Source organism: Rhinatrema bivittatum, chromosome 4 (genome assembly GCF_901001135.1).
Source record: "Rhinatrema bivittatum chromosome 4, aRhiBiv1.1, whole genome shotgun sequence".
In the NCBI taxonomy this organism is placed as follows: domain Eukaryota; kingdom Metazoa; phylum Chordata; class Amphibia; order Gymnophiona; family Rhinatrematidae; genus Rhinatrema; species Rhinatrema bivittatum.
This window is the reverse complement of record NC_042618.1, coordinates 461,871,190-461,897,551: the sequence shown is the minus strand read 5'-3', so window position 1 is coordinate 461,897,551 and position 26,362 is coordinate 461,871,190. Positions and strand designations below refer to the sequence as shown.

At 43.3% G+C, this 26,362-nt stretch overlaps 1 protein-coding gene across 1 annotated transcript in view; it reads left to right on the top strand.

Moving 5' to 3' along the window:
• Positions 1-26,362, top strand: part of ZDHHC17 (zinc finger DHHC-type containing 17) — a 156,784-nt gene that overhangs the window by 40,176 nt on the left and 90,246 nt on the right. The window contains exons 2-4 of the mRNA XM_029597144.1: positions 11,620-11,723; positions 21,315-21,437; positions 25,889-25,966. Coding sequence (XP_029453004.1) covers positions 11,620-11,723; positions 21,315-21,437; positions 25,889-25,966 — 305 coding nt within the window. The remainder of the gene's footprint in view (positions 1-11,619; positions 11,724-21,314; positions 21,438-25,888; positions 25,967-26,362) is intronic.

Sequence of the window (26,362 nt, the reverse complement as noted above, 5' to 3'; positions counted from 1 at the left end):
CCATAAGCTAAGGTGAGGCAGCTCACTCTATTCCACTGGAGCAGCACGTTAACATTTCCAGTACGACTCGCTACTGTGCTAATGAACAATCTGTCCAAAAGCTAAGGTGTGGCAGCTCACTATTCCACTGGAGCAGCACGTTTACATTTCCAGTACGACTCGCTACTGTGCTAATGAACAATCTGTCCATAAGCTAAGGTGTGGCAGCTCTCTCTATTCCACTGGAGCAGCACGTTTACATTTCCAGTACGACTCGCTACTGTGCTAATGAACAATCTGTCCATAAGCTAAGGTGAGGCAGCTCACTCTATTCCACTGGAGCAGCACGTTAACATTTCCAGTACGACTCGCTACTGTGCTAATGAACAATCTGTCCAGAAGCTAAGGTGAGGCAGCTCACTCTATTCCACTGGAGCAGCACGTTTACATTTCCAGTACGACTCGCTACTGTGCTAATGAACAATCTGTCCAGAAGCTAAGGTGAGGCAGCTCACTCTATTCCACTGGAGCAGCACGTTTACATTTCCAGTACGACTCGCTACTGTGCTAATGAACAATCTGTCCAGAAGCTAAGGTGAGGCAGCTCACTCTATTCCACTGGAGCAGCACGTTTACATTTCCAGTACGACTCGCTACTGTGCTAATGAACAATCTGTCCAGAAGCTAAGGTGAGGCAGCTCACTCTATTCCACTGGAGCAGCACGTTTACATTTCCAGTACGACTCGCTACTGTGCTAATGAACAATCTGTCCATAAGCTAAGGTGAGGCAGCTCACTCTATTCCACTGGAGCAGCACGTTTACATTTCCAGTACGACTCGCTACTGTGCTAATGAACAATCTGTCCATAAGCTAAGGTGAGGCAGCTCACTCTATTCCACTGGAGCAGCACGTTTACATTTCCAGTACGACTCACTACTGTGCTAATGAACAATCTGTCCATAAGCTAAGGTGTGGCAGCTCTCTCTATTCCACTGGAGCAGCACGTTTACATTTCCAGTACGACTCGCTACTGTGCTAATGAACAATCTGTCCAGAAGCTAAGGTGAGGCAGCTCACTCTATTCCACTGGAGCAGCACGTTTACATTTCCAGTACGACTCACTACTTTGCTAATGAACAATCTGTCCATAAGCTAAGGTGTGGCAGCTCTCTCTATTCCACTGGAGCAGCACGTTTACATTTCCAGTACGACTCGCTACTGTGCTAATGAACAATCTGTCCATAAGCTAAGGTGTGGCAGCTCACTATTCCACTGGAGCAGCACGTTTACATTTCCAGTACGACTCGCTACTGTGCTAATGAACAATCTGTCCATAAGCTAAGGTGTGGCAGCTCACTATTCCACTGGAGCAGCACGTTTACATTTCCAGTACGACTCGCTACTGTGCTAATGAACAATCTGTCCATAAGCTAAGGTGTGGCAGCTCACTATTCCACTGGAGCAGCACGTTTACATTTCCAGTACGACTCGCTACTGTGCTAATGAACAATCTGTCCATAAGCTAAGGTGTATGCAATCTGTTCTTAGCATCTGGGGATTTTTTTTTTCTCGCAAGAAGACCTTGGGAATACCCGCATTAGAACTTTCGCAGGTATGCAGGCTCCACAAGCGGCCCTCAGAATCCAATTTATGATATTACACACAGAGCATAAAACTGGTTCCTTAACAGCCTGCACCTCCCAGGGAAATCTCCTTACCACAGCGCATGCATGAAACAATGGATGAAAGGAAAATCTTTGATTAATATTGACCTTTTAAACCTTGAAAAGATTTCCGTTCATACTGAACAGTAATCTTATTTTTAATTCATGGTAATTTCCATGAGGATGCTAGGAAAGACAGTGGCAAGCGTAGTGAATTTTAAAATGAGTTCACTTTGTTACATGGAGGCGTAAGAGCAGCTCATATAAACTGTGCAGTATAACAGCATGTGAACTTAACCTTCTGCGTTCAGACGGTGCTTTCCTTGGCGTAGTGCCCCCTTCTCTATGAGAGAAACGCTCCCACGTTTCGTGCTCTGGTGGACTCCAGAACTTACTGGACTCCACTTTTATCCACCGTCGTAATGTGTGTGCGGGTTACCTTTACTTGTCTTTGCTGCCCTCTTCAGTGAAAGATATTTGGTTCCTGAGCATTCGGCCCCTTTTGAAGGCAGTTCAGGGTATTATATTTGAATAATTAGCCTGTTAGTTTCATGTTGTACCCTGCTTAGGGTGTCATGGTATAAATTAAGCGAGTTGTACATCTAAAAAGTAAATGAATGATTTGCTGCTTTCGTACTGAAAAGGTCTTAGCAGGGATAACCAAGTCTTGTTGTTCTTAGCCTCTGAACGGTGTAGCCTAAGTTTGAATGAGTAGATAAGACAGTGGGAGTTAACTCCACAATCGGGGAAGGAGCTCCCCTCAGCTCTTTTTCAGTTTGTCTTTGGAAATGGGAGGCTCCAAAGGGACTGGAGGAGAGCAGTCCAGAAAAAGAGGCAGCCAACTACAGATCTGTCAGTCGGACTTCAAAACGCTGCGAAATACAGAGCTGGAGGAATTAGGTAGTCAGGCTCTTACTGTTGGCAGCTGGGAGGCATCCCTACAGCAGTGAAGGTAGGGGCAACTGTGTTACAACCATCGAGATTGAACTACTGCAGCCATAATGATCTGAGGGTGCAGCTAAGGATTCATTTACCTTTCTGAAAGTCTGTGAATGAGGAATGTTTCTTCAGAATTTTCTCTCTGTTGCAGTTTCCCTTTTTAATACTATTCAACTTAAAAATCACTATAAACTATATAGTCTGCAAAGCCCTGTCTCTCAGGCAGACACCCCTATTATGCTCTTTCTTCTACAAAATGGAGCATTAATGTGCCAGTCTTAAAAAAAAAAACAAAAAAAAACAACCCATAATATTAAAATGATGTTTTTATTTAAATAAATTACATACATGTTTAACAAATATACAAAATACTCATATAAATTATCAATAAGCTAAATGTTTAACAATTACCCATGCATAATAACAATAGTCAAACAAATATTTTTCACAGAAATCATAAAATCAAGTCTAAGCTCAATTTTCTGCTACATTTGAGCTGGTATTTGAATGGCAGCAGAGTCTTCTATTGCAGTGTCCCCATATATGATTATATAGCTCGCGTCAGACAATGTAGAGAATCCACAAGCTGTGTTGATTAGTCGGTCATCCTTACGTTACTGAAAACACCCCAAGAAAAGACTTCATTTCTCCAGTGATGGCTTCCTTCGGGGGAAAGTTGCAAGTACATCGAAGACTCCAGAAAATAGTCTTCATATACAGAATGAAAATCAAACTGGTGACAGGATAATGAACTTTTCTTAGCAATGTGTTACAGAACGCTCTTTTGACATTTTATAAAACTCTGCCTTTGTTCTTCTATCAACAGCGGGAAACCCGTTTCTCTCCTAAGTTTTGTTTTCATTTTAATATTTCTGATAGTAATTATCAAAGGAAGTAAACTTGTTTACGTGTATAATATGCACAGCAAAAGGTTTTCATGTATTTGCTTCTATCAGTTGGTCTCATGGTTATATCTGTCTGTGGCCACCACGGTGCAAGTGTGCTGCGGCCAGCGCATGGCTCAACGCACGTCCATAACCCCCGATGCAAAACGGGGCTTAACACATCCAAAGCACGTGTCCAAACGAGCGCGTAGCTAATGATGCTCATCGCATGTAAATTCATGTTGATGAGGCTTATCCTCCGATGCAAAAAAAAAAAAGAGTGAACCCAATGCAAATACTTTTACCCTGAAAAATTAACGCCTGCCCTGGAACAGTGTGGATTCTTGAGGAGCCGCAAAAGTTTTCCTCCGACTTAATATCTTGGCGATATTAAGTCAGAGGAACCGAAAAAGAACCGTAAAAAAACTAAAATAAAGAAGTGTGCCGGTGGCTGTGCACAGGTTAGGAAAACGGACACTCAGTTTTCCTAACCCACTGACAGGCGCCCAATGCCAAGGAAGCGCTAGGAACGCAAACTTTTTTTCCTAGTGCCTCCTTTTTACCATGGCAGCTGATTTACATATTAAATCGGGCGCCCTGGAGAGGTGGATTAGTGTGCATTAAGAGAGCGTCCATAGAAAACACGCTGTTATTGCATCGGCCTGAATGTGCTCAGTCTGCAGAGCCCTGTCTCTCAGGCAGACACTGGCGCTCTCTTATGCACACACAGGTTTTTCTCTTAATTTAATACATTAAGAGAATATTTATCTTCTTGATACTGCTCCATTGCTCATGTTGATGTATTGCTATTTGAAAAATTTAATAAACATTAAATAAAAACAAAAAGTATCTTTTTTTCCAATTTTGGTTTTGAAAATTTACTTCAGTTGTGTGCTAGACAACCTGAGCAACGCTGGGTACTTTTCGCTAATATGCTCTGTCTGTGGAGAGCCCTGGCTCTCTCACACAGCCATGGGCAGGCATGCACGCACATATACACGGGTCATCTTCAGGCACTGCCAGACCTCCTCCTTCAGCTGCCACAGGATGGGAACCGCAACGGCCATCCTGGGGGCTGCCTTTTCTGATTGCGTGAGCCTGAGTCGTAAGTGGGTGAGCCTGTGGATTGTGAACTGATTAAGAGAGAGGAAACGGAGAGTAAGACTAACTGGTCAGTTTTCTCAGTGGAGTATGGTAAATAATGCAGTACCCCAGGGACCTGTACTGGAACCGGTGCTTTTTAGTTGTCTTCTAGAACAATTACTATTTAGTGCTCTCTAGAGTTGGGCAATGAGAGGCATCTAATATACTGTCAGTGTAGTTCATGGAGAGATTCCCTAGGTTTCTGTATGCTTGCTGTTAATTACTTAACAAAATAAAACAATATTTATCATTTTCACTTTTGTTCAGTTTTAAAATTTGTTATGGACCAGGCAACCTTAGGAATGTCATAAGCAGTTTTCATTAGTACATTAATAATTGTGAACATAATATGACTAAATATCGCTAGAATCTTAGCATTTTTAGAGACTGCTTTAGCATTAATATAAAACATTGATCAGATATGCCAATCCATGATCATTCTACTAACATACAAATTAATTTTAAAGAGACGAGAAGAAAATAGTTTCTTTTAGCCAGAAAAATGTTTCGGTGAGCATGCACTGCTGCTTTAATTTGATTGAACATTTACATTGCTCTTTATCTTACTCGGCACATAATTACTATGAAAGCAAAATGTATTTCTGGTTCTCTCCTAAGTTGTTTGTTTTCAGTTTAATTTTATTAATAGTGGTAACTATCAAAGGAAGTAAACTTGTTTACCTGTATAACATGCACAGAAAGTTTAAAAGCAAAGGTTACTGTCTATGCATTCTGTAATCGTGTGCAATAGGCCTTGCTCTAGAATATTCATTCTTTCAATGTATGATAACGTTTGAGAGCATCTCACAGCAATCAATTCATAAGAAAGGGTGAAAAAAGATGGATGAATCTGTAGCTTTAATTTTATTCAAATAATTTGCCATCGCTAAAGGTGACCTGCATAAAATAAATGGAAACCTTTTCCCAGACATGTAGGGTGGCACTATATTTTGTCTCTGTGGTTTTAGTTATTCAGTTTCACTGCCACCTCTCAGGTGCCTCTCCTCCCTGAGACACTGTCCCTAGTCAGCCGGAGGGGTGCTAACTTGGATTGCTCATAGCAGCCTGCTGTTCTGGGCTGAGGGTTTGTCTTTCAACCCTGTAACAGCTTCAGTAACTTGCTCTGTAGGCCCTGGAATAGTCTCACATTAAGAACAGCTGCTGCTTCTAGGCCAGATGTTTGGTTAGTTATCCTGCATCACCACTTGCTTTCTGGGGAAGATCCACCCCACTGGCTGAGTAGTTTCTGTGAATTTGAAAAGAGAACATAATTTTTTCAAGCTGTTTTGTTGTAGGGCTCCTCAAGTTTTTTTTCTTTTCTTTTTTTTTTTTTTTTTTCCTGGTTGGGGTTACCTGCTGCTTCTATTTTGCCAGGGAAGGTTTATCCAGTCCTGGTTTTATCCCACTACGTGCACAGATTTGAAGTTCTGATGTCCCTATTGATTTTCCTAGGGAAAGCAGGAATATAAAACTAGTCCTGAATTGGCTTGTCAGTAAAAAAAAAAAAAAAAAATGGAGACAGTTGGTAACGTTCCTTCTGCTTTACTTATCCTGCTGCACAGGCAAAACATTACAAAGAATGATATAGGACTCACCAGGAGCTGGAACCAGCTGGCCTTTGGAGCTTCCCTTAACTACTTACTAGGGTTTAGAAAACTTCAGAGGTGCTAAGTGGAATGCTGCAGGGGAGGGAAACAGGCTGCTCTCCGAGGACAAGCAGGATGGGTGACATCTTCGGATGGAGCCCAGTCTGAAACTTTGATCTCAAAGATACCAGATCTTTCAGACACGCCCTACTGAGCATATGCAGGTGTATTTATCACCCTGCCCCCTAGGCAGAGTCCCTCAGTCTTTTTTTTTCCGTGGAGCCGTGTGGTCGCAGGAGCTATGTGTGTTACGGTATTAGGTTTTGCTCTCTTCTTTCCACTGTCTGCCAGTTGTATGGCGGGCCTTAGTCGCTGTGCAGCCTGGCAGAGTCTAATACTATCCCTTATTAAATGCTGCACCTGCAGTTTGGTATCTGTGTCCTCTCCTTGCGCTGTCTGGTTTTTTTTTTTTTCTTCCTTTCGGGCTGATTCAGTAAAGTCCGTGGGAGAGCGGACGAACACCCGCTCTCCTGGCACTCGCACAGGCCACTTGCCTGTGTGCGCGATTCTGTATTTAAATTAGGTATTGCTGTAGAAACCGGCAAAAGGAGTGGCGGCTGTCAGCGGATTTGACGGCCGTTGGTTCTCGAGCCCGCTGACAGCCACGGGCTCGGAAACCGGACGCTGGCAAAATTGAGCATCCGTTTTTCGGCCCGACAGCCGCCGACCCATTTAAAAATTTTTTTTCTTTTTTTTTACCCTTCAGGACTTCTGACTTAATATCGCCATGATATTAAGTCGGAGGGTGCACAGAAAAGTAGTTTTTACTGCTTTTCTGTGCACTTTCCTGGTGCCGGCAGAAACTAGCGCCTACCTTTGGATAGGCACTAATTTCTTAAAGTAAAATGTGCGGCTTGGCTGCACATTTTACTTTCGGTATTGCGCGGGCATACCTAATAGGGCCATCAACATGGCATTTGCATTTGCCACGAGTTGGACGCGCGTTTTCCGCCCCTTACTGAATAAGGAGTAAGGGAAAACACGTGTCCAAGGGCAGGTTAACAGTGCGCTCCGTTGGAGCGCACTGTACTGTATCGGCCTGTTTGTCAGGTGCTGGCAAGACTGACAGAATGCAGGCAGTGGGTGATCTGTGTAGATCTCAGAGCTTGGTGACTTGCCTGAGTTCTACCCAGGCAGGAGTTCCATGTTGTTTCACTGATCGATCAGTATTGAGAGAGGTTCAGATAGTGAAGAGATCGAGGACCACATCGTTCCTGTGGGGGGGGGGGAGGGAGAGCTCATCCTCCCTACATTGAAAGGAGCTAGTCTTCACAGGCAGGGAGCCCTGGAAGATATAGCCTACCCTCCTACTTGCCTGTGATAACAGTGCAGTCTCCTTGTGAGAGAGGCTGAGCAGGAGCTTGGGCAAGTAGCTTGCTGCTGCATCTTCGGCGCCATGCCCAGTATCGGTTGCTTGTGCACATCTGTGACCAATGCACTGATGATCTGACTTGATGTCAGGACCACGTCAGGTACCAGGACTGCCATTGAGCGCCATGGTCACCATTGATGCCATCAAGGTGCCTGGGTGCCCTCTATGCCATCAAAGTGTGTGATCACCCTTGATGCCGTAAGGGCTACGTTCTACAGCAAGCACCATGCATTATTTGAATGCACTGGCTGGGCCTTCTGTTCCATAGGCATCTGCAGGCGCCGTAGAGTCTCGATGCACCAGAGGAATAACATCTACCTTAGCAACATCAAGCACCTTGGGCCTTGATGTGGTGGAGTAACAGTGCCGACCTCGTGTCAGGGACCAGAACTGTCATTGAGTGCTGTGGTTCCCCATCGATGCCTTCAATCTCATCGCAGTACTTGCCTCAATGCTGTGGCCATCCTTGATGAGATCGAGGTGCAGGACAGCCATGGAGGCCATTGGCATGTTGGCCAGCGATGCCATTCATTGCCGCTCTCAACGATGTCAAGCACCATTGACAAGGCTCTGGGATCACTATTGAGCACTGAGGTCACTTTTCGAGGCCATCGACTGCCGGAGCTCCTAAGAGCCCTCGAGTGCCTCTGAAGCCCTTGGACGATCGGGGTTTCGGAGAACTTGGTGCTGTTGAGCTCCAGGGTCGCCATCTTCTTAAGGCACCCTGGAGTGCTGAGACATTCAGGCACAGTGGTCCTGTGCCCTTGAGGCTCCTTTGCAGTATCCAGACGGGGCACCGAGGGGCATCATGCTGTCCCTTCATTGGCCTATGTCTGTCGGGCACCATGGATACTGATGATCTCATGGGGTCCTTGAGCCACTGGCATCGGGGGCATCAGAGGCCTTGCCTGGCTTCATACACCATCAATGCTAATGAACACTAGGGTTGCTGTCAAAGCTATCGTTAGCCATAGCCACTGGCGAGGGATGCCATCGAGCTTGCAGCATTAATGCCCCCGGACATGTAGGTGAGCCAAGGGTAACTGTTGATGATGCCAGCAGTCATCGGTTCCTTTGGACACCGATGAAGTGAGTTGGGGCTATGTTTGGACTGAAGAACCTTTGCCTGTAGATGCCCCTGGCATCCTTTGTACTGCAAGTCCATCGATGTCTTCGGACACTGGGGTCTCTTATCGGTGCTGCCAGGCTGTCGATGTCCACGGGCACCTGGGGCACTGGGGATGGCGCAATATGCCATCAAACTAGTCAAGATATGGATAAGCATCAAAATACTGGTTGCAGCATTGTTTGGTGTCATTGATGCGATCCATTGTTGGTGAGTGCAAGATCACTATGGGCCCCATGGGCGCCATTACCACGGTGGGCACCAGTGGACGCTTTCAGATGCTGCATGATATTACCACAGAGCATCATGGGCACCGTTGGTTGCCATGGACTTCGCAGCTGCCGTTTCATGAGGGAAATGGCGGTGAGCCATTCCAGATGCAATTTCAAGGGCTATATTCAGTCTCTTGGAGCTTTATCAGGTATTGGTGGTACCATGGGAGAGATGCCATAGAATGCCATCCACCAACATGCCCTATTCAGAGCCCCAGTGGTACTGGGGACACCGTTGTCACACTCCTGTTCACGCCATTGGGAGTTAGTGCAGCTTGCGTGGTCAGGTACGACAGGGGTCATCTACTCCAAGTACCTAGGGCTCTGGCAGGCGGCATTCTCTCTGTCGGTACAGTACACAGCCATGCCAGGGTTCTACCATTGTCGTGTCAAGGTATCAGCCTCCTTGTCTGTTGTGCACCATAAGGTCCTAGAGAGCATGGTCAAGGAAGGCACCATCACATACTCTGTGATTGCTTTTTGGCAGCGCGTAGCCACTGACTCTAACAGGTATTGCTCGGTCCTTGCTGTGCTGTGAGATTCTACTCACAAGCATGGCGAGTGGGTTCGTAGGTGTGCCACCAACCGTAGGATGGGGTATCACTGTATGAGCACTAGTCTGTGTGCTTTTACAGCGGAGAGCACTATTCTTCCAGTTGCCGTCTACTGTATGGGTGTGTGTGTGTGTGTTCCCTCGTGGTGAGCACAACAGGCTGTGTGCCCAGCCATAGGACTTACCTAAGACTGCGTTCCTGGTCGAGCGCCTATGGGAGTGGATATCAGGAGAGGTAGTTTTGGGAGTCTCCCCCTTCCTCAGAAGAGGACTAGGTCTTTCGACCCCTCCTGTGTTAGAAATCCCCTTTGTGGGGAAGCCCCTGGGGTTCCGTCCCTTGCAGGTTTATCACCAAACTGGAGCTTTGATTCTTTTGAATCAGTGCATCTCCTTGTAGGAGAGGACCGGGGGACAGTAGCGGCCGTCGTTGGATCATTTTTGCTGGGGTCCCTCCATTGATGACCGTGATGGCCTACCCCATCTGAGGGTGGCTGTAAATGGCAGATATGGTCGCTTCTGAACCTCAGTGATCAGTGACTGTAACCCAACTTTCACCTGGAGAGTTGGAAGGATTTTTGGGATTGGGAGGCCCCAATTCCCGTTGCTTTCCTGTCCTTTCAGGAAGGGGAGATATGACTGGGTTTCCAGGGTGATTCTTATGGATCCCTGCCTGGTTGCCCACCCCTACAATTTGTGTCGCTCATTCTCTGTTTCCCGGAGAAGGGATATCACTGCTTCTGATGGCACGATGGATAGCCCTGCCCTTGACGATGCACTGTTTTCCACAGTGAGCTTCAGGCCTAACTTATCTCCCTGCTCAGGGGTTTGGACTAGCGATCCCCTGAAACTCTTGATGCTGTCCTGCGTGGTCAGCTATGTCTGGTACTTTGGCACGTAGGGCTTGTCAGATTCCCTGCTTTTGTTGCTGAGTATTCTTTTAAGCGTTGCTTGGGTTTTTCTGCCCATTGTGCGTATCAGCCAAACATGGGGCACACTTCTGCAGATGCATTCTGTCCTTCAGATGCCAGTGGACCGCAGTTTCTTTCTGGGGAGTTCTCTTGCCCTGGTTAGTTTTTTGGTTGTCTTGAAACATCAAAGGAAATTGTACTGTCTTCGACCAAGAGTCCTCCTCTTGTTTAAATTTGTAGACTCTTTCCTGTATCCAGGAGGTTCTAGACCTATTGTCAGAGTTTCCTGATCTGAAACCCTGTTTGTAATGTTTTCCTTGCATGTTTCTTGCTGGCACTCGCATCACTCCTCTGCCTTAGGCACTCCTGCTATGCAGTAGGGTTTTGTGTCTGTCTTTTCTATGGATCGGCAGTCTCACAGGAAAAAGGGAGAGAGGCAGTGTGCGGTTTCCTGCTTTGTCTTGCTTGGACAGCCTATAGCTTGGGATTCACCCATGTGTGAGGACTAGTATCCTGCTTGTCCTCAGAGAAAGCAGAGTTGCTTACTTGTAAAGGTGTCCTCCGAGGACAGCAGGATGGTAGTCCTCACGAAACCCTCCCACCTCCCCTGGGAGTTGGTTTCTCCATGTATGAGCTATATCATGGACTAAGAGACTCTGCTTTAGGGGGCAAGTTGATGACTACAGCTGCACATGCTCAGTAGGGCATGTTTGAAAGTTCTAGAATCTTTGAGATCAGAGTTCTGGACCAGGGCTCTATCCGATGATGTCACCCATGTGTGAGGGCTAACATCCTGCTGTCCTTGGAGAACACCTGTTACAGGTAAGCAACTCTGCTTTTAAGTTGCGTATAGTTCTACTTTGAGCCACCTTACAAGTGGAAAACAGTGAGGAATTTGTCACTTGTTTTTATGCGCCTTTTAAAGTACATCTTTGTAAAAAGGACAGCCTTCATACTCTCGTGTGTTACATGGGGAGAAAGAGAGGAAATGCAGTCAGTTTTTTAACCTGTTGATGTGTTTATTGGACAGACTCCATGCTGAAACATGAAGTTTTTCTGAGCTGCAAGTGACCGCCTATTAAAGCGCTGATCCAAAAGCCGTTATCACAGTGATAAATCTGTCTTTCACAGGAGATCAAGCCCCAGAGCCATTATAACCATGGCTACAGTGAATCCCTTGGACGCAAAAGCCATATTGATGATTACAGCACCTGGGATATCGTCAAAGCCACACAGTAAGTGCTTGCTTGTTTTCACAGGAGGGGGCTGAATTGGCAACCATTTGAAACTTTTGCTTCCTTTTGTCAGACGTAAAAGTGCTCTTCTGCAGTCTGGGTATATAGTATATCCTATGCACACAGTACACTGTCTCCAGTTTGCTGTGATCCTGTGACTGCAGCTGCTGCCACACAGTTTGCCTTTTGCCATGAAAATGTGACCAACTACCAGGTGGACCAGCCTGACCTACCATTGCCGCCTTCTTCCTGACAGACTGCTGGACAGGCCAAAACCAATGCCCCGCTGACCTGTTAATGCTTTTGCTTCCTGCCACTCCTCTGACCCATCTAGCACGGCCCAGCCCAATATCTTCCCCCACCCCCAGTGCAGTTCGGCTCAGCCCAGCCTGACGTTTCTTCCCCAGCACAACTGATGCTCAGTGTCTCCTCCCTGCATTCAGTGCCGCAGGAGAGGAGGACAGAATTTCCCTGGACTGCCTGACTGATTTAGGAGGAGGGCTGAAGTAGACTGCTACAGAAAACGCAGCATCGCAGAGAATTGTTGAAACGTGCCCATGGATGTAAGTAAAGAGCAGCTGAGGAGGAAGGAGACTGCTAGAGGAATAAAGAAATCGAGAGCAGGGGAGAGGAAAGGTGACACTTTTGGGCAGGAGAGAGCCTACAGAAAGTGTGTGGGGGGAGCGGTAAAGGAGAGAAAAGCAAGTGGGAGAGAAGAGTGAAAAATAAGAAAAAACCAAGGGAGAAAGAACTGAAATAGCAAAAATAAATTAATAATAAACACAAGAAAATGGCACACAGGTTGGAAAACGTGTTTTTTAAGGAGCACATTTTTTGTGTATCTTAAATGCAAACTATACAAATAGGCTGCTGAATAATTTTTACTTTTTTGCCACCGAATCTAACTCCGATCTGCTACAGAAAACGCAGCAACAGAGAGAATTGTTGAAATTTGCCCTGGCTCCAGACTGCGTTGCTGTATGTTCACTTTCACTTGCCTTTCGTTTAATCCTCTTTCAGACATGCAAGCCCAGGGCTCCCTAATATTCCAGTCTGCTTTGGTTTGAGACTGAAATGCCCCTCTCCCTCTCTGTCTCTGACAGGTGCTTCAGAAGCTGCCCTAATATTAAAACTGACGAGACACAGTAAGGATTCCTTTTAATAGTAAAACCCACATCAATATCATCATGAAGATAGCTGTACTAAAAATATACTTGATCAGAAAACGTTTTAGTAGGAGGAAGCCCAAAAGAAAGGGCGAGCAGATTTTATACCCATGACATACATTTGAATTGCTTCGTGGGGTAATCTTCATATATCCACTCTCCCTTCAGCACCCTAGCCCCTCTGCTCATCTATGAACACAAGAGCTTACTCAAACCCTTACATAGAAATCATGCTCTCTGGGCAAGTTAGTAGGTTAAATGACAGCTTGCAGTGCCAGGATTGAAAATCTACCTGCTGTTGTGACCCATATCTTCCCATAGGTAGCTGAGGATAGGGATTACCTTTCCTGGCATTATAATAAAGCAGGAGAAAGCCAGAGTAGCAGGCAGGTGGCTTGAACAACCCTGGAAAATTAAAAAAAAAAAAAAAAAAAAAAGTTGCCTGCTATGAAAGCCATGCAGTTAACATATTAAAATATAATGTAATGTGATTTGAAAGACTCTTGTACTTTACTGGATTATTAAAATCTATTTTGGCACCTTTACTAGCTTTTCTCCCCCTTCCAAATTCTTCAGATTTTTTAAAATATAAAAAAAATGAGTGAAAATGTCCAACAGGTCCATAAAGCTGTCTCACAGAATCCAAAAGCTGGCGCAACATTCCTTTTGGTGCTGAACCGGTCCACGGCGGTGATTGCTGCATCCAGTGGAAATTAATAGCAGCTCGGACACGTTTACTGGTTAATGTTAGCACAGCACTTCAGTATAGTAACTTGTGGGTTCTGTTCAGCTGTTTGAGTGTGAGAGCATAGCAGTCTGTTTATTTTTGTATATTTACCTCCTACCTTTCCACTGGAAGCCCAAGGTGAATTACATTCCGGTATTGCAGGTATTTCCCTGTACCCGGAGGACTTAGTCTGCCTGATTTTACTAAGGCTTTTCTGCCATTCTGTGTCTATGGGAAAAATGCTAAGTAAATGAGGCCCTATGTTTAAAACAAATCGGAGAAAATTATTTTTCACTCAACATACTATTAAATTCATTGCCAGAGGATGTGGTTAAAGCAGTTAGGGTAGTTAGGTTTAAAAAAGGTTTGGATAAGTTCCTAAGGGAGAAGTTCATAAACTGCTATTTGTCAAGTTGACTTAGGGAATAGCCCCTACTTATTACCAGCATTAGTAGCATGGGCTCAATTTGATGTATGAGTACTTGCCAGGTAATTGTTGCAAACAATTCTGGTCTGACCCAGAATGACAACTTCTTATGTTCGTGCCTCACGCAGTGGAGGGTGAAGTGACCTGCCCAAGGTCGCAAGCTTACGGCGGTAGGATTTGAACCCTGGTTTCTCTGGTTCAGAGCCCACCGTTTTAACTGCTAAGCTGCTCCTCCACTTGTAGCTCTGTGTTTTCTTGGAGGAAAGGTTACATTAGTTTTATGTATCCTCTGGCAGAGAGAATTTACCTTTGCACGCACCTTGGGTACATCTTTTTTGCCCTTTCTCATTGCAGCACTTTCACCTGATGCTGTATATTTTCCTTTTTAACATCTCGAAATGTAAAATTCCGCCTATTTCCTGTGGTGTATTTACTTGAGTTTCATTTCTTTATTATGTATCTCAAAGATTTCAAACACTGGACATCTTAGTTTTCAACCTTCTCTAATTTTTTGAGGCGTGTTGGAGCACGAGAATATGTGAGGAGGGTCAGAGAGTTTTCATGGGGGTGGGGGGTGGTTCTGATGTGTGCTGTTCAATAGGAAATAATGGAGGAAACAAGATGTGGTTTTTATGCTTAAGCTCCATTAACGCTGAGGACAATTTTCAAAGCAGTTTACCCTGGTAAAAAGCATTTTTTCGCCCCTCAACTTACCAGCTATCTGAAAATTGCCCTCCCCCAGTGCAGTCACAACACGCGGCCTTTCAGCCTCCTCTGAGAGGAGATGTTCCCTGGGGCAAGAGAAGAGCGTGTGTAGATGGCATTTTCAAATGGCCATGAGTACTTCTCCAGCAAATCTCAACCTGCAGAAGAAGCAGGCACAGGTGTCCGCAGTTCCTGTACACCTGTGGCAAGTCTCAAAGCAAAAGAGTTTGAAAATGGATGCAAAGTCTATAAGATCATTGTCACCGGGCAGACAGCATTAAAATTGCCTGTAGGCTGGCCAGCAAATATGCACACGGGTTATACCAGTTTTCAAAGCTGAGTTGAGCCCGGCAAAACTACATGTTCACAATTGCAGCTGCTGTTTGGTGCGCAGAGAATTTACACATGTACTTTAAGAACATAAGAAATTGCCATGCTGGGTCAGACCAAAGGTCCATCAAGCCCAGCATCCTGTTTCCAACAGAGGCCAAACCAGGCCACAAGAACCTGGCAATTACCCAAACACTAAGAAGATCCCATGCTACGGATGCAATTAATAGCAGTGGCTATTCCCTAAGTAAACTTGATTAATAGCCGTTAATGGACTTCTCCTCCAAGAACTTTTCCAAACCTTTTTTGAACCCAGCTACACTAACTGCACTAACCACATCCTCTGGCAACAAATTCCAGAGCTTTATTGTGCGTTGAGTGAAAAAGAATTTTCTCCGATTAGTCTTAAATGTGCTACTTGCTAACTTCATGGAATGCCCCCTAGTCCTTCTATTATTCGAAAGTGTAAATAACTGATTCACATCTACTTGTTCAAGACCTCTCATGATCTTAAAGACCTCTATCATATCCCCCCTCAGCAGTCTCTTCTCCAAGCTGAACAGCCCTAACCTCTTTAGTCTTTCCTCATAGGGGAGCTGTTCCATCCCCTTTATCATTTTGGTTGCCCTTCTCTGTACCTTCTCCATCGCAACTATATCTGTGTTTGAGGTGCGGCGACCAGAATTGTACACAGTACTCAAGGTACAGGTACAATGTCACCATGGAGCGATATAGAGGCATTATGACATTTTCCGTTTTATTAACCATTCCCTTCCTAATAATTCCTAACATTGTTTGCTTTTTTGACTGTTGCAGCACACTGAACCGACGATTTTAAAGTATTATCCACTATGACGCCTAGATCCTTTTCCTGGGTGGTAGCTCCTAATATGGAACCTAACATCGTGTAACTACAGCAAGGGTTTGTAAATTGAAAATGCATGCACATCCAGACTCCGCTCCCCTGTGCATGTAAAAGTACACACATCAGATTTCTAAAGGGCTATTTCTGGTGGTAAAGCACTACTTTACCTGTCTCCAGAAGTCCTCTTGAAAACTACCTGCTAGGGGGCAATTTTCAAAGCCATTTAAATGCATAAAACCCAGGTTTATTCAGCATAAATGACTTGTAAAATTACTCAAAATTACTTGCTATAACCTCATAATTATATCTGAGCAGTGAAAGAGACCTTCAAACATGGATCTGGCTTAGTGCACAGGCCTCCCCACTATAATCATCGGTCTCTGATTTACAGCCCTTTTTTAGGAGGGAGGGAATTGTTTAAATGCCATCCTTGGTTGGCAGAAGCAGTTTAAGAAATCTGGGAGGCAGAAGAACATCGAAATGCAGTGATCATGTTAATGACAGCTTTTGTTGAAGTAATATCGGATAAATATTGAGTTGAACACATTTAGGATTGTGATTTGCAAAGTTTTTACTGGATTTAAATCATCCCAAAAGAAAGCTTAGAGGCCGATGATTATAGGGGGGAGGCTGAGGTACTAAGCCAGATTCGTGTTTGAAGGTCTCTTTTTCTCTGATTTTAAATTCACATGTACAAGTTACACCCTGCAAAGAGCAGGTAATTTTGTTATGTCATATAATTTTCAAAGCGAACTTCTGCAAATAAGTTTGCTCTGAAAATTAATGTAACTTGTGGTAGCGCTGTGTACCTGACAGCAAACATTTTGTTGATGCTGTGGAAAGAAAGTATTATTTCAGCTTTCCCCAGAGTAACCCAAATTAGAGCTGCAAAATGCAAGGTTCCACAGTCACCACTCAGGAAAAGGATCTAGGAGTCATTGTTGATAAAACGTTGAAATCTTCTGCTCAGTGTGCAGGAGCAGCAGCCAAGAAAGCAAATAGAAGGCTGGGGATTATTAGGAAAGGAATGGAGAATAAAACAGAGAATAGCATAATGCCTCTATCACTCTATGGTGTGATATTGATGGAGTATTGTGTGCAGTTCTGGTCACCACATCTTAAAAAAGATACAGCAAAATTAGAAAAGGTACAGAGAAGGGTGACCAAAATGATAAAGGGTATGGAACAATTTTCCTATGAAGAAAGGCTAAAGAGGTTAGGGCTCTTTAGCTTGGAGAAGACACAGCTGAGGGGAGATATTTTAGAGGTCTATAATGAGTAGAATGGAACGAGAAAATGTTTATCAGTTTTTTTTTTTTTCTTTTGAAAAGTATAAAGATCAGGGGACACAGAATGAAGTTACTGGGTAATACATTTTAAAATTAATAAGAGAAAATATTTTTTTACTCTGCGCATAATTAAGCTCTGGAATTCATTGCCAGAGGAATGAGTCCATTGACCATTATTAAGGTAGAGTTGCAGAAATCCACTGCTTATTCTTGGAATCTATTTTGGGATCCTGCCAGGTACTTGTCACCTGGATTAGCCACTGTTTGAAACAGGATACAGGACTTGATGGACTCTTGGTCTGATCCAGTATGGCAAGTCTTATGTTCTTATATTCCAAACCTCTCCTCTAGCATGGCCTGATCTTTCATTAGATAGTGCCTTTCTCTTACCGGCTGCTTGGCAGCGGCTGCATCAGCATGATGCTATAAGAGTACTACAGTACTTTAAAAACAAAATTGGTAAAAGTAGCGGTGTTGTGGTCCAGCCCTCTAAATTCTGTCATTCTGCCCATGAACCCAGTGAGCTAGAATTTGCAGCTGTCTCTGGTATAAATAGCCTCTCGGTCTCTTCCTTGTGAAGCATCTGGAATAAAGCTCCGAAGTGCTAGTCTTTCTGGTCCAGAACTCTCTGTTCAAGTTCCCGTCACAAGGCGTCTCTCCTGTGGTCCAGCCTTGCACGCTGATATTTGCTCTAGTGCTCCCACTGAGGCCCTGAGCTCGGGGGTTGAAAGCTGTACCGCAGACCCAGTAATCAGCAGTTTTTGTTTTTGGAAGGGAGGCAGCTTCACCTGGATTACTACTTGGAAACAAGATGGACTTTTCATCTCCCTTCAACCAACATCTACTGTATTGTCATAAAAGAAAGTTGTGCCCTCTCTGCAGTATTTCGTAAATACCCAAAGCAAGTAGTAATACTTAACCTGTGTTTCTAAATGACTTGTTGTTTTGAAATTCTTTAGACTGCTTTCCTGTAGTTCCGTTGAACAGTTGTAAATAGTTGCATTTGGAGCAGGGTCACTAATTACTTCTCGTGGAAGGGCATCTGATTTATTCATAGTGTAATGTGGAAGTTTATATCAAATGCATGACACCAGGGTTGGAAAAGACTGGGAAGGAGAAGCTTTATTTCCCGAATTATGGAGCCTGTTCATGCGAAACTGCCCCCAGAGCAGGTTACAATAAAACATAAATATTGTACTATACTTAACCAAGATAAAAACAATCAAATAAGTTCATAATATAGCATTGGCAGTAATAGAAAACAGTGGATGTAACAGGAGGGACGCATTTCCCAAGATTCTTTTCCTCTCTAGGCAGTGGAAAATAAAAATATTTTCAAAGCCCTTCTAAAAGGCATCAAATCACCTAGTCAACGCAGCACTTGTGGCAGTTTATTCCACCAAGTTGAAATAGCACAAGAGTGTGCATGGCTGAAAATTGGTGTGCACCTAAACAGCTGTTAAAAATGGAATTACTAGGAGATTCTTTCCTTGGGAACGCAGTTAGCAGGTGGGTGAATAATGCGCTTAACCACGCCATTAAACAAGCTGGACCCCAGGCATACAAGATCTTAAAACCTTAAATGTGACCTGTTGGGCAATCAGTAGCCAGTGTAGTGGGGTGGCATGATCTCTAGACCTAACAGTCTAGATGCCACATTCCGTTTTTGCTGTAGACTCCTTAACAGTAGACTTCAGCACAAGGCATTGCAATAATCTACACACAGTGGATGTGGAGAGATGCTCTCCTACATATAACCATATGAAGTAAGGGACGAATATGTGAAGGCAGGTAATGCTGTTTCAAAATTAAGAGAGCAGTGCTCTTGTGAGTCTTCACAGTGTTCAACTAAGCAATTTATTTATAAAACTTGTAGAAGTACGGTCCCCCGATGGGGCTGTGTCAGAAGGGTCTCATACAACGAATCTTTTATCTGTATAAAGAACAAATTAATTGAAAACATCACTAACAAAAACAGCAAAGACAGCACTGAGAAACTGTACCTGCCAGTATGAAAATCTTTGAGAGTCATATATAAGGCCACACGTAAAGGTCCTGTTAAGTTAAAAACTTAAACTCAATTGGGATATGTATTCAAAAGCCATTTAGACGAATAACAGGAAAGTTATCCATCTTAATTGGCTTAGCCGCATTTTCAAAATTTAACTGGGTAAGTCAGGGGTGTTCCTGGGGCAGGAGGTAGGCGCTCCGGGGAGGAGCTTTGTTAGCTGGTTAACTCTGGACGTGCCGTAGAGCAGGTCTAAAGTTGGCCGGATACCACATATCCAGCTAACTGTAACTTATCTGGGTATATTCAGCAGCATGGCTGTGTACATGAGATTGAAATTAAAACACAGAGCGACTGTAATGTACCAGTATAAAGAGTTAGGAGCAGTCTCAGTTGGCTATAAGACTTTGTGAAGGCAACCTAAGAGAAGGAAACGTGAAAACTTTCACATGCACTGTAACCAAAATGCTGATATCCAAGAGAGTTAAAGGAAACACAGTATTGTACATACCAAGATGCCAAGGGAAAAATATGCAGACATGAAGCACAAGCGGCAAGGTTCACAATGTAGGCACTTACAGTATAAAGAAGGCAAAAAAGGCACCCAAATTTTAAACTATTCAGGGTAAGTAATGTGATCAGAGATAACCAATAGAAGTAAAGAAGAACCAGCCAATAGGAGCTGTCAAGTATAACACCACAGGATTACAAAGGTGACCAGGAAAGGGACTAAAGAAAGGAGAGCCATAGAATTTTGCGATTGAGGCCGGAAGGTATCGAGGAACAAAGTTTGAACCTTCATTTTTGTTCACATCTAGTGATATGTAAAGAAGTCACCGCCTTTACTATGGGGATTACTTTGTTAAGAACATAAGAAAATGCCATACTGGGTCAGACCAAGGGTCCATCAAGCCCAGCATCCTGTTTCCAAGAGTGGCCAATCCAGGCCATAAGAACCTGGCAAGTACCCATACAATGCCAAGAAACCGAAGGTCAGAAATAGTATGTGAATGTTCCTGCCAATGAGCGACCAGGGCAGCAGCCAGCCTGACTGTTCTCTATGATACGGGTTTTGAGTGCACACATAGGTTTCCCTACATAAATAAGGGGGCAAGGGCAAATGATGATGTAAACCACACCTGTGGAAGGGCATTCTGAAAAATATTGAAGAGGGTAATGCTTTCCTTTAGAAGGATGTACAAATATAGAAACTGATAGAGACAAAGGGCAAACAGAGTAGCGGTTAAAAGGTGAATGTCCAGAATGGGAAATCTCCATTGTATGTGGATAGTGCAGTTTTGAAGGAACTAGATAATCTCGTAAGTTGCTGCCTCTACAAAAGTCAAATCATGGTGAAGTTCGGAATACGGAGTATAGAGACGCCATATGATGGCGCAAACTTAGTTAATCTTTTCTGAAAAAGGAAGGATACACGTAAGGTGGTCGGGATTGTCTTTGGAGCTTGAAAGGAAGAGGAGGTCCCTATTAATGTAGAGTGCTGTATAAGGGGTAAAAATAGCGTGTCGAAAACGCGCATCCAAACAGGGGCTAACGGTGCACTCGGCCTGAGCACACTTTACTGCATTGGCCCTCTAGTAAATAATAGCGGCTGCTCTTTTTGTAAAATACTGTCTCACCTCTCCTGTGTATGTAGCTGCTGGTTTATGATTTTTACATGCATATTCCAGTCCAGTACCCTTTTTCAGCATGTCACTTTCAGGCTAGATGTGAATCTGACAGGAATTTCACACCTCACATCTTTTACTAATCTTGAAATCAATGGGATTAATTTAAAAAACCTTAAATAAATAAATCATCATCAATCCTAGAAGTTGTATATCTTATGTTTCTTAGACTTTCTATTTATTTTCTTTAATCAGAGCTTTTGTGAACAAAAGATGTGAAGCTGTTTAAAAATGATGAGGCTGAGCTACTGTTTTCTTTGGGCAGGGGTCCTGCTTAATTGCCAGTATCTAAAGAAATCTCTGACAATCATTGGTTCATAGGGCACGAAGGAGAGGTAAGGTTGTAATGTTTCACTTGCATTCATTTTGCTTTGCCTTTTTCTTAAAAGGTATGGAATCTATGAGCGCTGTCGAGAGCTGGTGGAAGCAGGTTACGATGTACGGCAACCAGATAAAGAGAACGTTACACTCCTTCACTGGGCTGCTATCAACAACAGGATAGATCTGGTTAAGTATGTATCGCTGTGAAAGCCAGCCATACGTTTGCTAACTGGCTGCTGATGGCAAAAGCCAGCAATAGGGCCCTTCATGCTTCTGGTCTTCAGGTGTGGCTCTGCAGTCAGATACTGCTGCAGGAGAGAGGCTGCCCAGGAACACGTTGCACAGGATATGGTGCAGGTGGCTCTGGAGAAAACTCTCAGCAGGATGTTAGGGCTCCTAAGGGAGCCAGATTTCCAGTGTTGGTCAGACAGCAAAGTTATGCATGCAGTCTACTAAAAACTGCAGGGCAGGCTTTGTAAAATGTAAGCGGAAGGATGTTAATGCTGGCATTGTGATGCAATTCCTGTACGATGCTTTGAATAAAACTACCATAGGACTGTACCATAATAAATCATTTTCACTATTAAGAAATGGCCGGCATAGGTAAGAAACTTTCCACACTGTTGTTTTGTTTGTTCATTGTAACATATTTTGCACAGAGCATAGCTCCTGAAGACTGGTCACAAATGCATGAAATGAATCCATCATATCTAAATGGACAATGTTATGTCAGCTATTACATGTCAATTGGCCTTTTTTATTTCACTAACAGAAAAAGAATAAATAACAGAAAGGTCTGGTGCAATCTCCATGAGAAATGAGGCTTCCATAAAGAAAAGCCTTGTCAAAGCATGTAGCCCATGCATCAATTACTAGTCATATATTTAATGCGGCTAATTCATTTTTATTATAGAAAAAGCTTAAACCTGTCCTTTGGAAAATGTATCTTTCATCAGTCCTCTCTAATCTTTCCTTGGCTGTTTTCAGATCGAAAATTTTATAGAGGAGAGTTTTTTTGGGTTTTTTCAGCGCTTCAAAGTGGATTACATTCAGGTACTGTAGGTATTTCCCTCTCCCTAGAGGGCTTACAATCTAAGTTTGTACCTGAGGCAATGGAGGGTAAAGTGGCTTGCCCAAGGTCACAAGGAGCGACAGCAGGACTCGAACCCTGGTCTCCTGGTTAATAGCCCACTGCCATGGGGAATTCTCCTTAACAGAGAGTGGCAGAGCCTTAGAAAGTACAGAATTGCATATTTGTGGGCAGTTGTAGTGTATTGCAGAGCATTTAGGATGCTTGTGAAGTTTGGGTATTGGATGGATCAAAAGGTTTATTTGAGGCACTGGCTGCTTGTGTTTTTAATTGCAGTAATTCGGAAGCCGGTGCTTTTTAATATATTTATAAATGATCTGGCAAAGGGAATGACAAGTAAGGAGATTAAATTTGCAAGTGATGCAAAATTATTCCGAGTTGTTAAATCATGAGTGGATTGTGAGAAATTGCAGGAGGACTTTGGAAGACTAGAAGATTGGGCATCCAAATGGCAGATGAAATTTAATGTGGATAAGTGCAAAGTGATGCACATAGGGAAAAGCAACCCATATTGTAGTTACACAATGTTAAGTTCCATATTAGGAGTTTTACCACCCAGGAAAAGGATTCGGGTGTCATTGTGGACAATACTTTGAATAGTGAGCTGAGATTTTAGCAGCAGTCAAAAAAGCAAATAGAACCTTAGGAATTATTAGAAAAGGAACGGAGAATAAAACAGAATGTCGATCCCTCTGTATCATTCCATGGTGAGATTGCATCTAGATTACTGTGTGCAATCTCAAAAAAGTTATAGTTGAACTGGAAAAGGTACAGAGAAGGAAGACCAAAATGGTAAAGGGGATGGAATGATTCCCCTATGAAAAAGGCTAAAGAGGTTAGAGCTGTTGGAGAAGAAACATCTGAGAGGAGATATGATAGAGATCTATTAAATCATGAGTAGAATAGAAGAGGTAAATGTGAAACATTTATTTACACTTTAAAAAAAATACAAAGTCTAGGGGACACACCATGAAGTTAGTAAGTAGCACATTTAAAACTGGAGAAAATTTATTTTCACCAAATACAGTTAAGCTCTAGAATTCACTGCCAGATGATGTAGTAAAGACAGTTATCATAGCTGGGTTTGAAAAGGTTTGGACAAGTACTTGGAGGAGAAGTCCATAAACTGTTATTAACCAGACAGGGAAAAGCCACTACTTATCCCTGGGCGTTGGCAGCTTGGGATTTATCTACTGCTTGGGATCTTGCTAGGTACTTGTGCCGGGATTGGCCACTGTTGACAACAAGATACTGAGCTTGATGGGCCCTTAGTCTGACCCAGTATGGTATTTCTTGTGTTCTAAACCTGGAAAGCTTTTCACTGGCTTGAATCATGGAAACACCTGTTCTGATCCTGTTGTACTGTATTTGTTTTGTTCCATAATATATTTATTTATTTATTTATTTAACACTTTTTTTATACCGACCTTCATAGTAAATAAACCATATCGGATCGGTTTACATAAAACAAGGGTATAACAGAAGCAATAAATAAAAGTAATTAACAAGAAAAGAGAATAAGATAAAGTTACATTTAACAAGGAGTAAAAAAACTTGGGAAGCTTAAGAGCTATGTACTAAGGATTGCTAAAGTAGCTGTTACTATAATCAAACTGGAATGGTGCAAGGTTAAGGCACTTTAATTTACACCTCAGAAATTCTGGAGACACATAATTGATCTATTACAGATTTCTGATGTGAGCAAGTAACAAGTATTGCATTTCAAGCCTGTTTCTCTTGCCAGAGCGCTGTCTGTTTGCATGGATGATTCTTTTCTCAACGGGAAAAAAAATATTCAGTGCTTGGCTGGCAGGGTGGCACTAACTTTGCATTAAAGGTAAAAATGGAGATTCGCTAGGTTATGCCAGCAGTTAAAAATGCAATGTAACATTAATATAATTCAAGGCCGCAATTAGTTAACATATTGTGGCTCAGTTGCTGCCATTTGGAAGGTCCTGATTTGATTCCTGGATCAGGGCTTCTGCACCCTGGGTTGGCTGGGGATGCTGCAGAGGGCAGTATTCACAGCCCCAGGGGAGGACGGGCAGAGGCAGCTGCCGTCATCAATAGGAGCAATATGATTCTGGAAGGAGCCTTGGTGTATAGCTCCCACCAAGACTAGGAAGAGTGGGAGGGGTGGTATATTAAGACAAGGAAGAAATCCCTGGGTGGCTGCCAATGAAGGTTTATGGCACCAGGATCCCAGCGTTGGTTCCAGCTGACCTGGTAGAAAAAAAGAACTGCTGGGTATGTGTGTATGTCCTTGTGTAGATATGTCTGTATACCTTGCTGGCTTATGTTGCTAATTTATTTATATCCTAAACGCAGGTGATTCCATCGACTCTGACTGGTTAGTTTCACATGGAAACAGATGAGAGCAGAAAAAACCCCCATCTAGTCTGCCCAATTTATCTAGCCTTACAATCCCCATCACTCTCTTGGAGATGCCCTGTATTTATCCCATACTTTTTAACATTTAGATACCGTTTTTGTTTCTACCACCTCCACTGGGGGTCAGTTCTATGAATCTACTTCCCTCTCGGTAAACAAATATTTCCTAAAATTCTTCCCGACTCTACCCCTTTTCACTCTCATCTATGACCCCTCATTCTAGAGCCTCCTTTCCATTGAAAGAGGCCAATGTCCTGTGCATGGAAACTTTGGGAGATTTTTAAATATCTCTATCATATCTCCCCTATCTCGCCTTTCCTCTAGTGTGTATATGCTTAGATTTTTAAGTCTATCCCCATATGCTTTAGAACAAAGACCACTGACCATTTTAGTATCCACCCTCTGGACCGGTTCATATCCTTTTGAAGGAGGGACCTCCAGAATTGTACACAGCGTTCCAAGTGAGGTCTTACCAGGGATCTTTACAGGGGCAAAATCTTTTATCCTTGACTACTGTGAATTTTAACCAAAGAGTTCAGTCATATTAAGTTCTCAAGAGCCAAAATCTTCCTGCACACAACAAAATAATGAAGAGAGAGCTATAGAAGTTTCTCTTCAGAGCAAACCTAGGCAGAAGGCTGGGCTCTTCTGAGTTGCTAACTAAGATTTTTACCTTAGTTGAGGGGTCTGTAGCAGCATTTAATATTTTACAGCACTTTTCAACCTTAGGGCCAGGTTCACTAAGGCTTTTCTTCCATTTTGTGTCTATTGGAAAAAAACCTCGTAATGAGTCAGGTACTCAGTAACAAAAAATAAGCAGCATGTGCCACAGGAACTGTGCTTTCCAAGCAAAATCTTGCGTAAACCTGTGAAAAGGTTAAGAACATAAGAAAATGCCATGCTGGGTCAGACCAAGGGTCCATCAAGCCCAGCATCCTGTTTCCAACAGAGGCCAAACCAGGCCATAAGAACCTGTCTGTAAAAGTGTATCACTACTAGTAGTGGAGTATTACTGCTAACAGTTGCTAAATATGAATGATAATTTGTAACAAAAATAATTAAGAGCCAGGTTCATTAAGCCTTTCCCCCCACAGACGCAGAATGGGAGAAAAGTCTTAATGAACCGGGCTCCTAAATGCAATTCTTTTCCCTGCAAAACAGGTTCTACATATCAAAAGGTGCAATAGTAGATCAGCTTGGAGGAGACTTGAATTCTACTCCACTTCACTGGGCAACAAGGTAAAAAGAAATTTCTACAAATACTTTTTTTTTGTAAATTCTGGCTTTTCCTCATTTTTGAAGATAGCAGTTAAATGAATTGTATGCTGGCAGTGTATTTGTGTTCCTAGCGCCAATAACATCACATTCAAAAAGGAGTCCAACAGACCCCCCGCAGGATGGTTCTTAAAATCTGAAGGGAGGACTGATGCACACTCTCCTCTGGGCTTCCCTGTGAGTCTCTCCTCCTCAAAGGGGTGCTGTGCATTATTATAAAATTATCACCACTTGATCAGTTGTACCCTTTACATATTATTATTCCCTTATTCCAAAACATTCCACTGATTTAATTTTTAGGGTGGAATGAGCCACTGTCCCTTAGGCACCCCAGTTTATGGAATCCTTGTTGAAATTCTC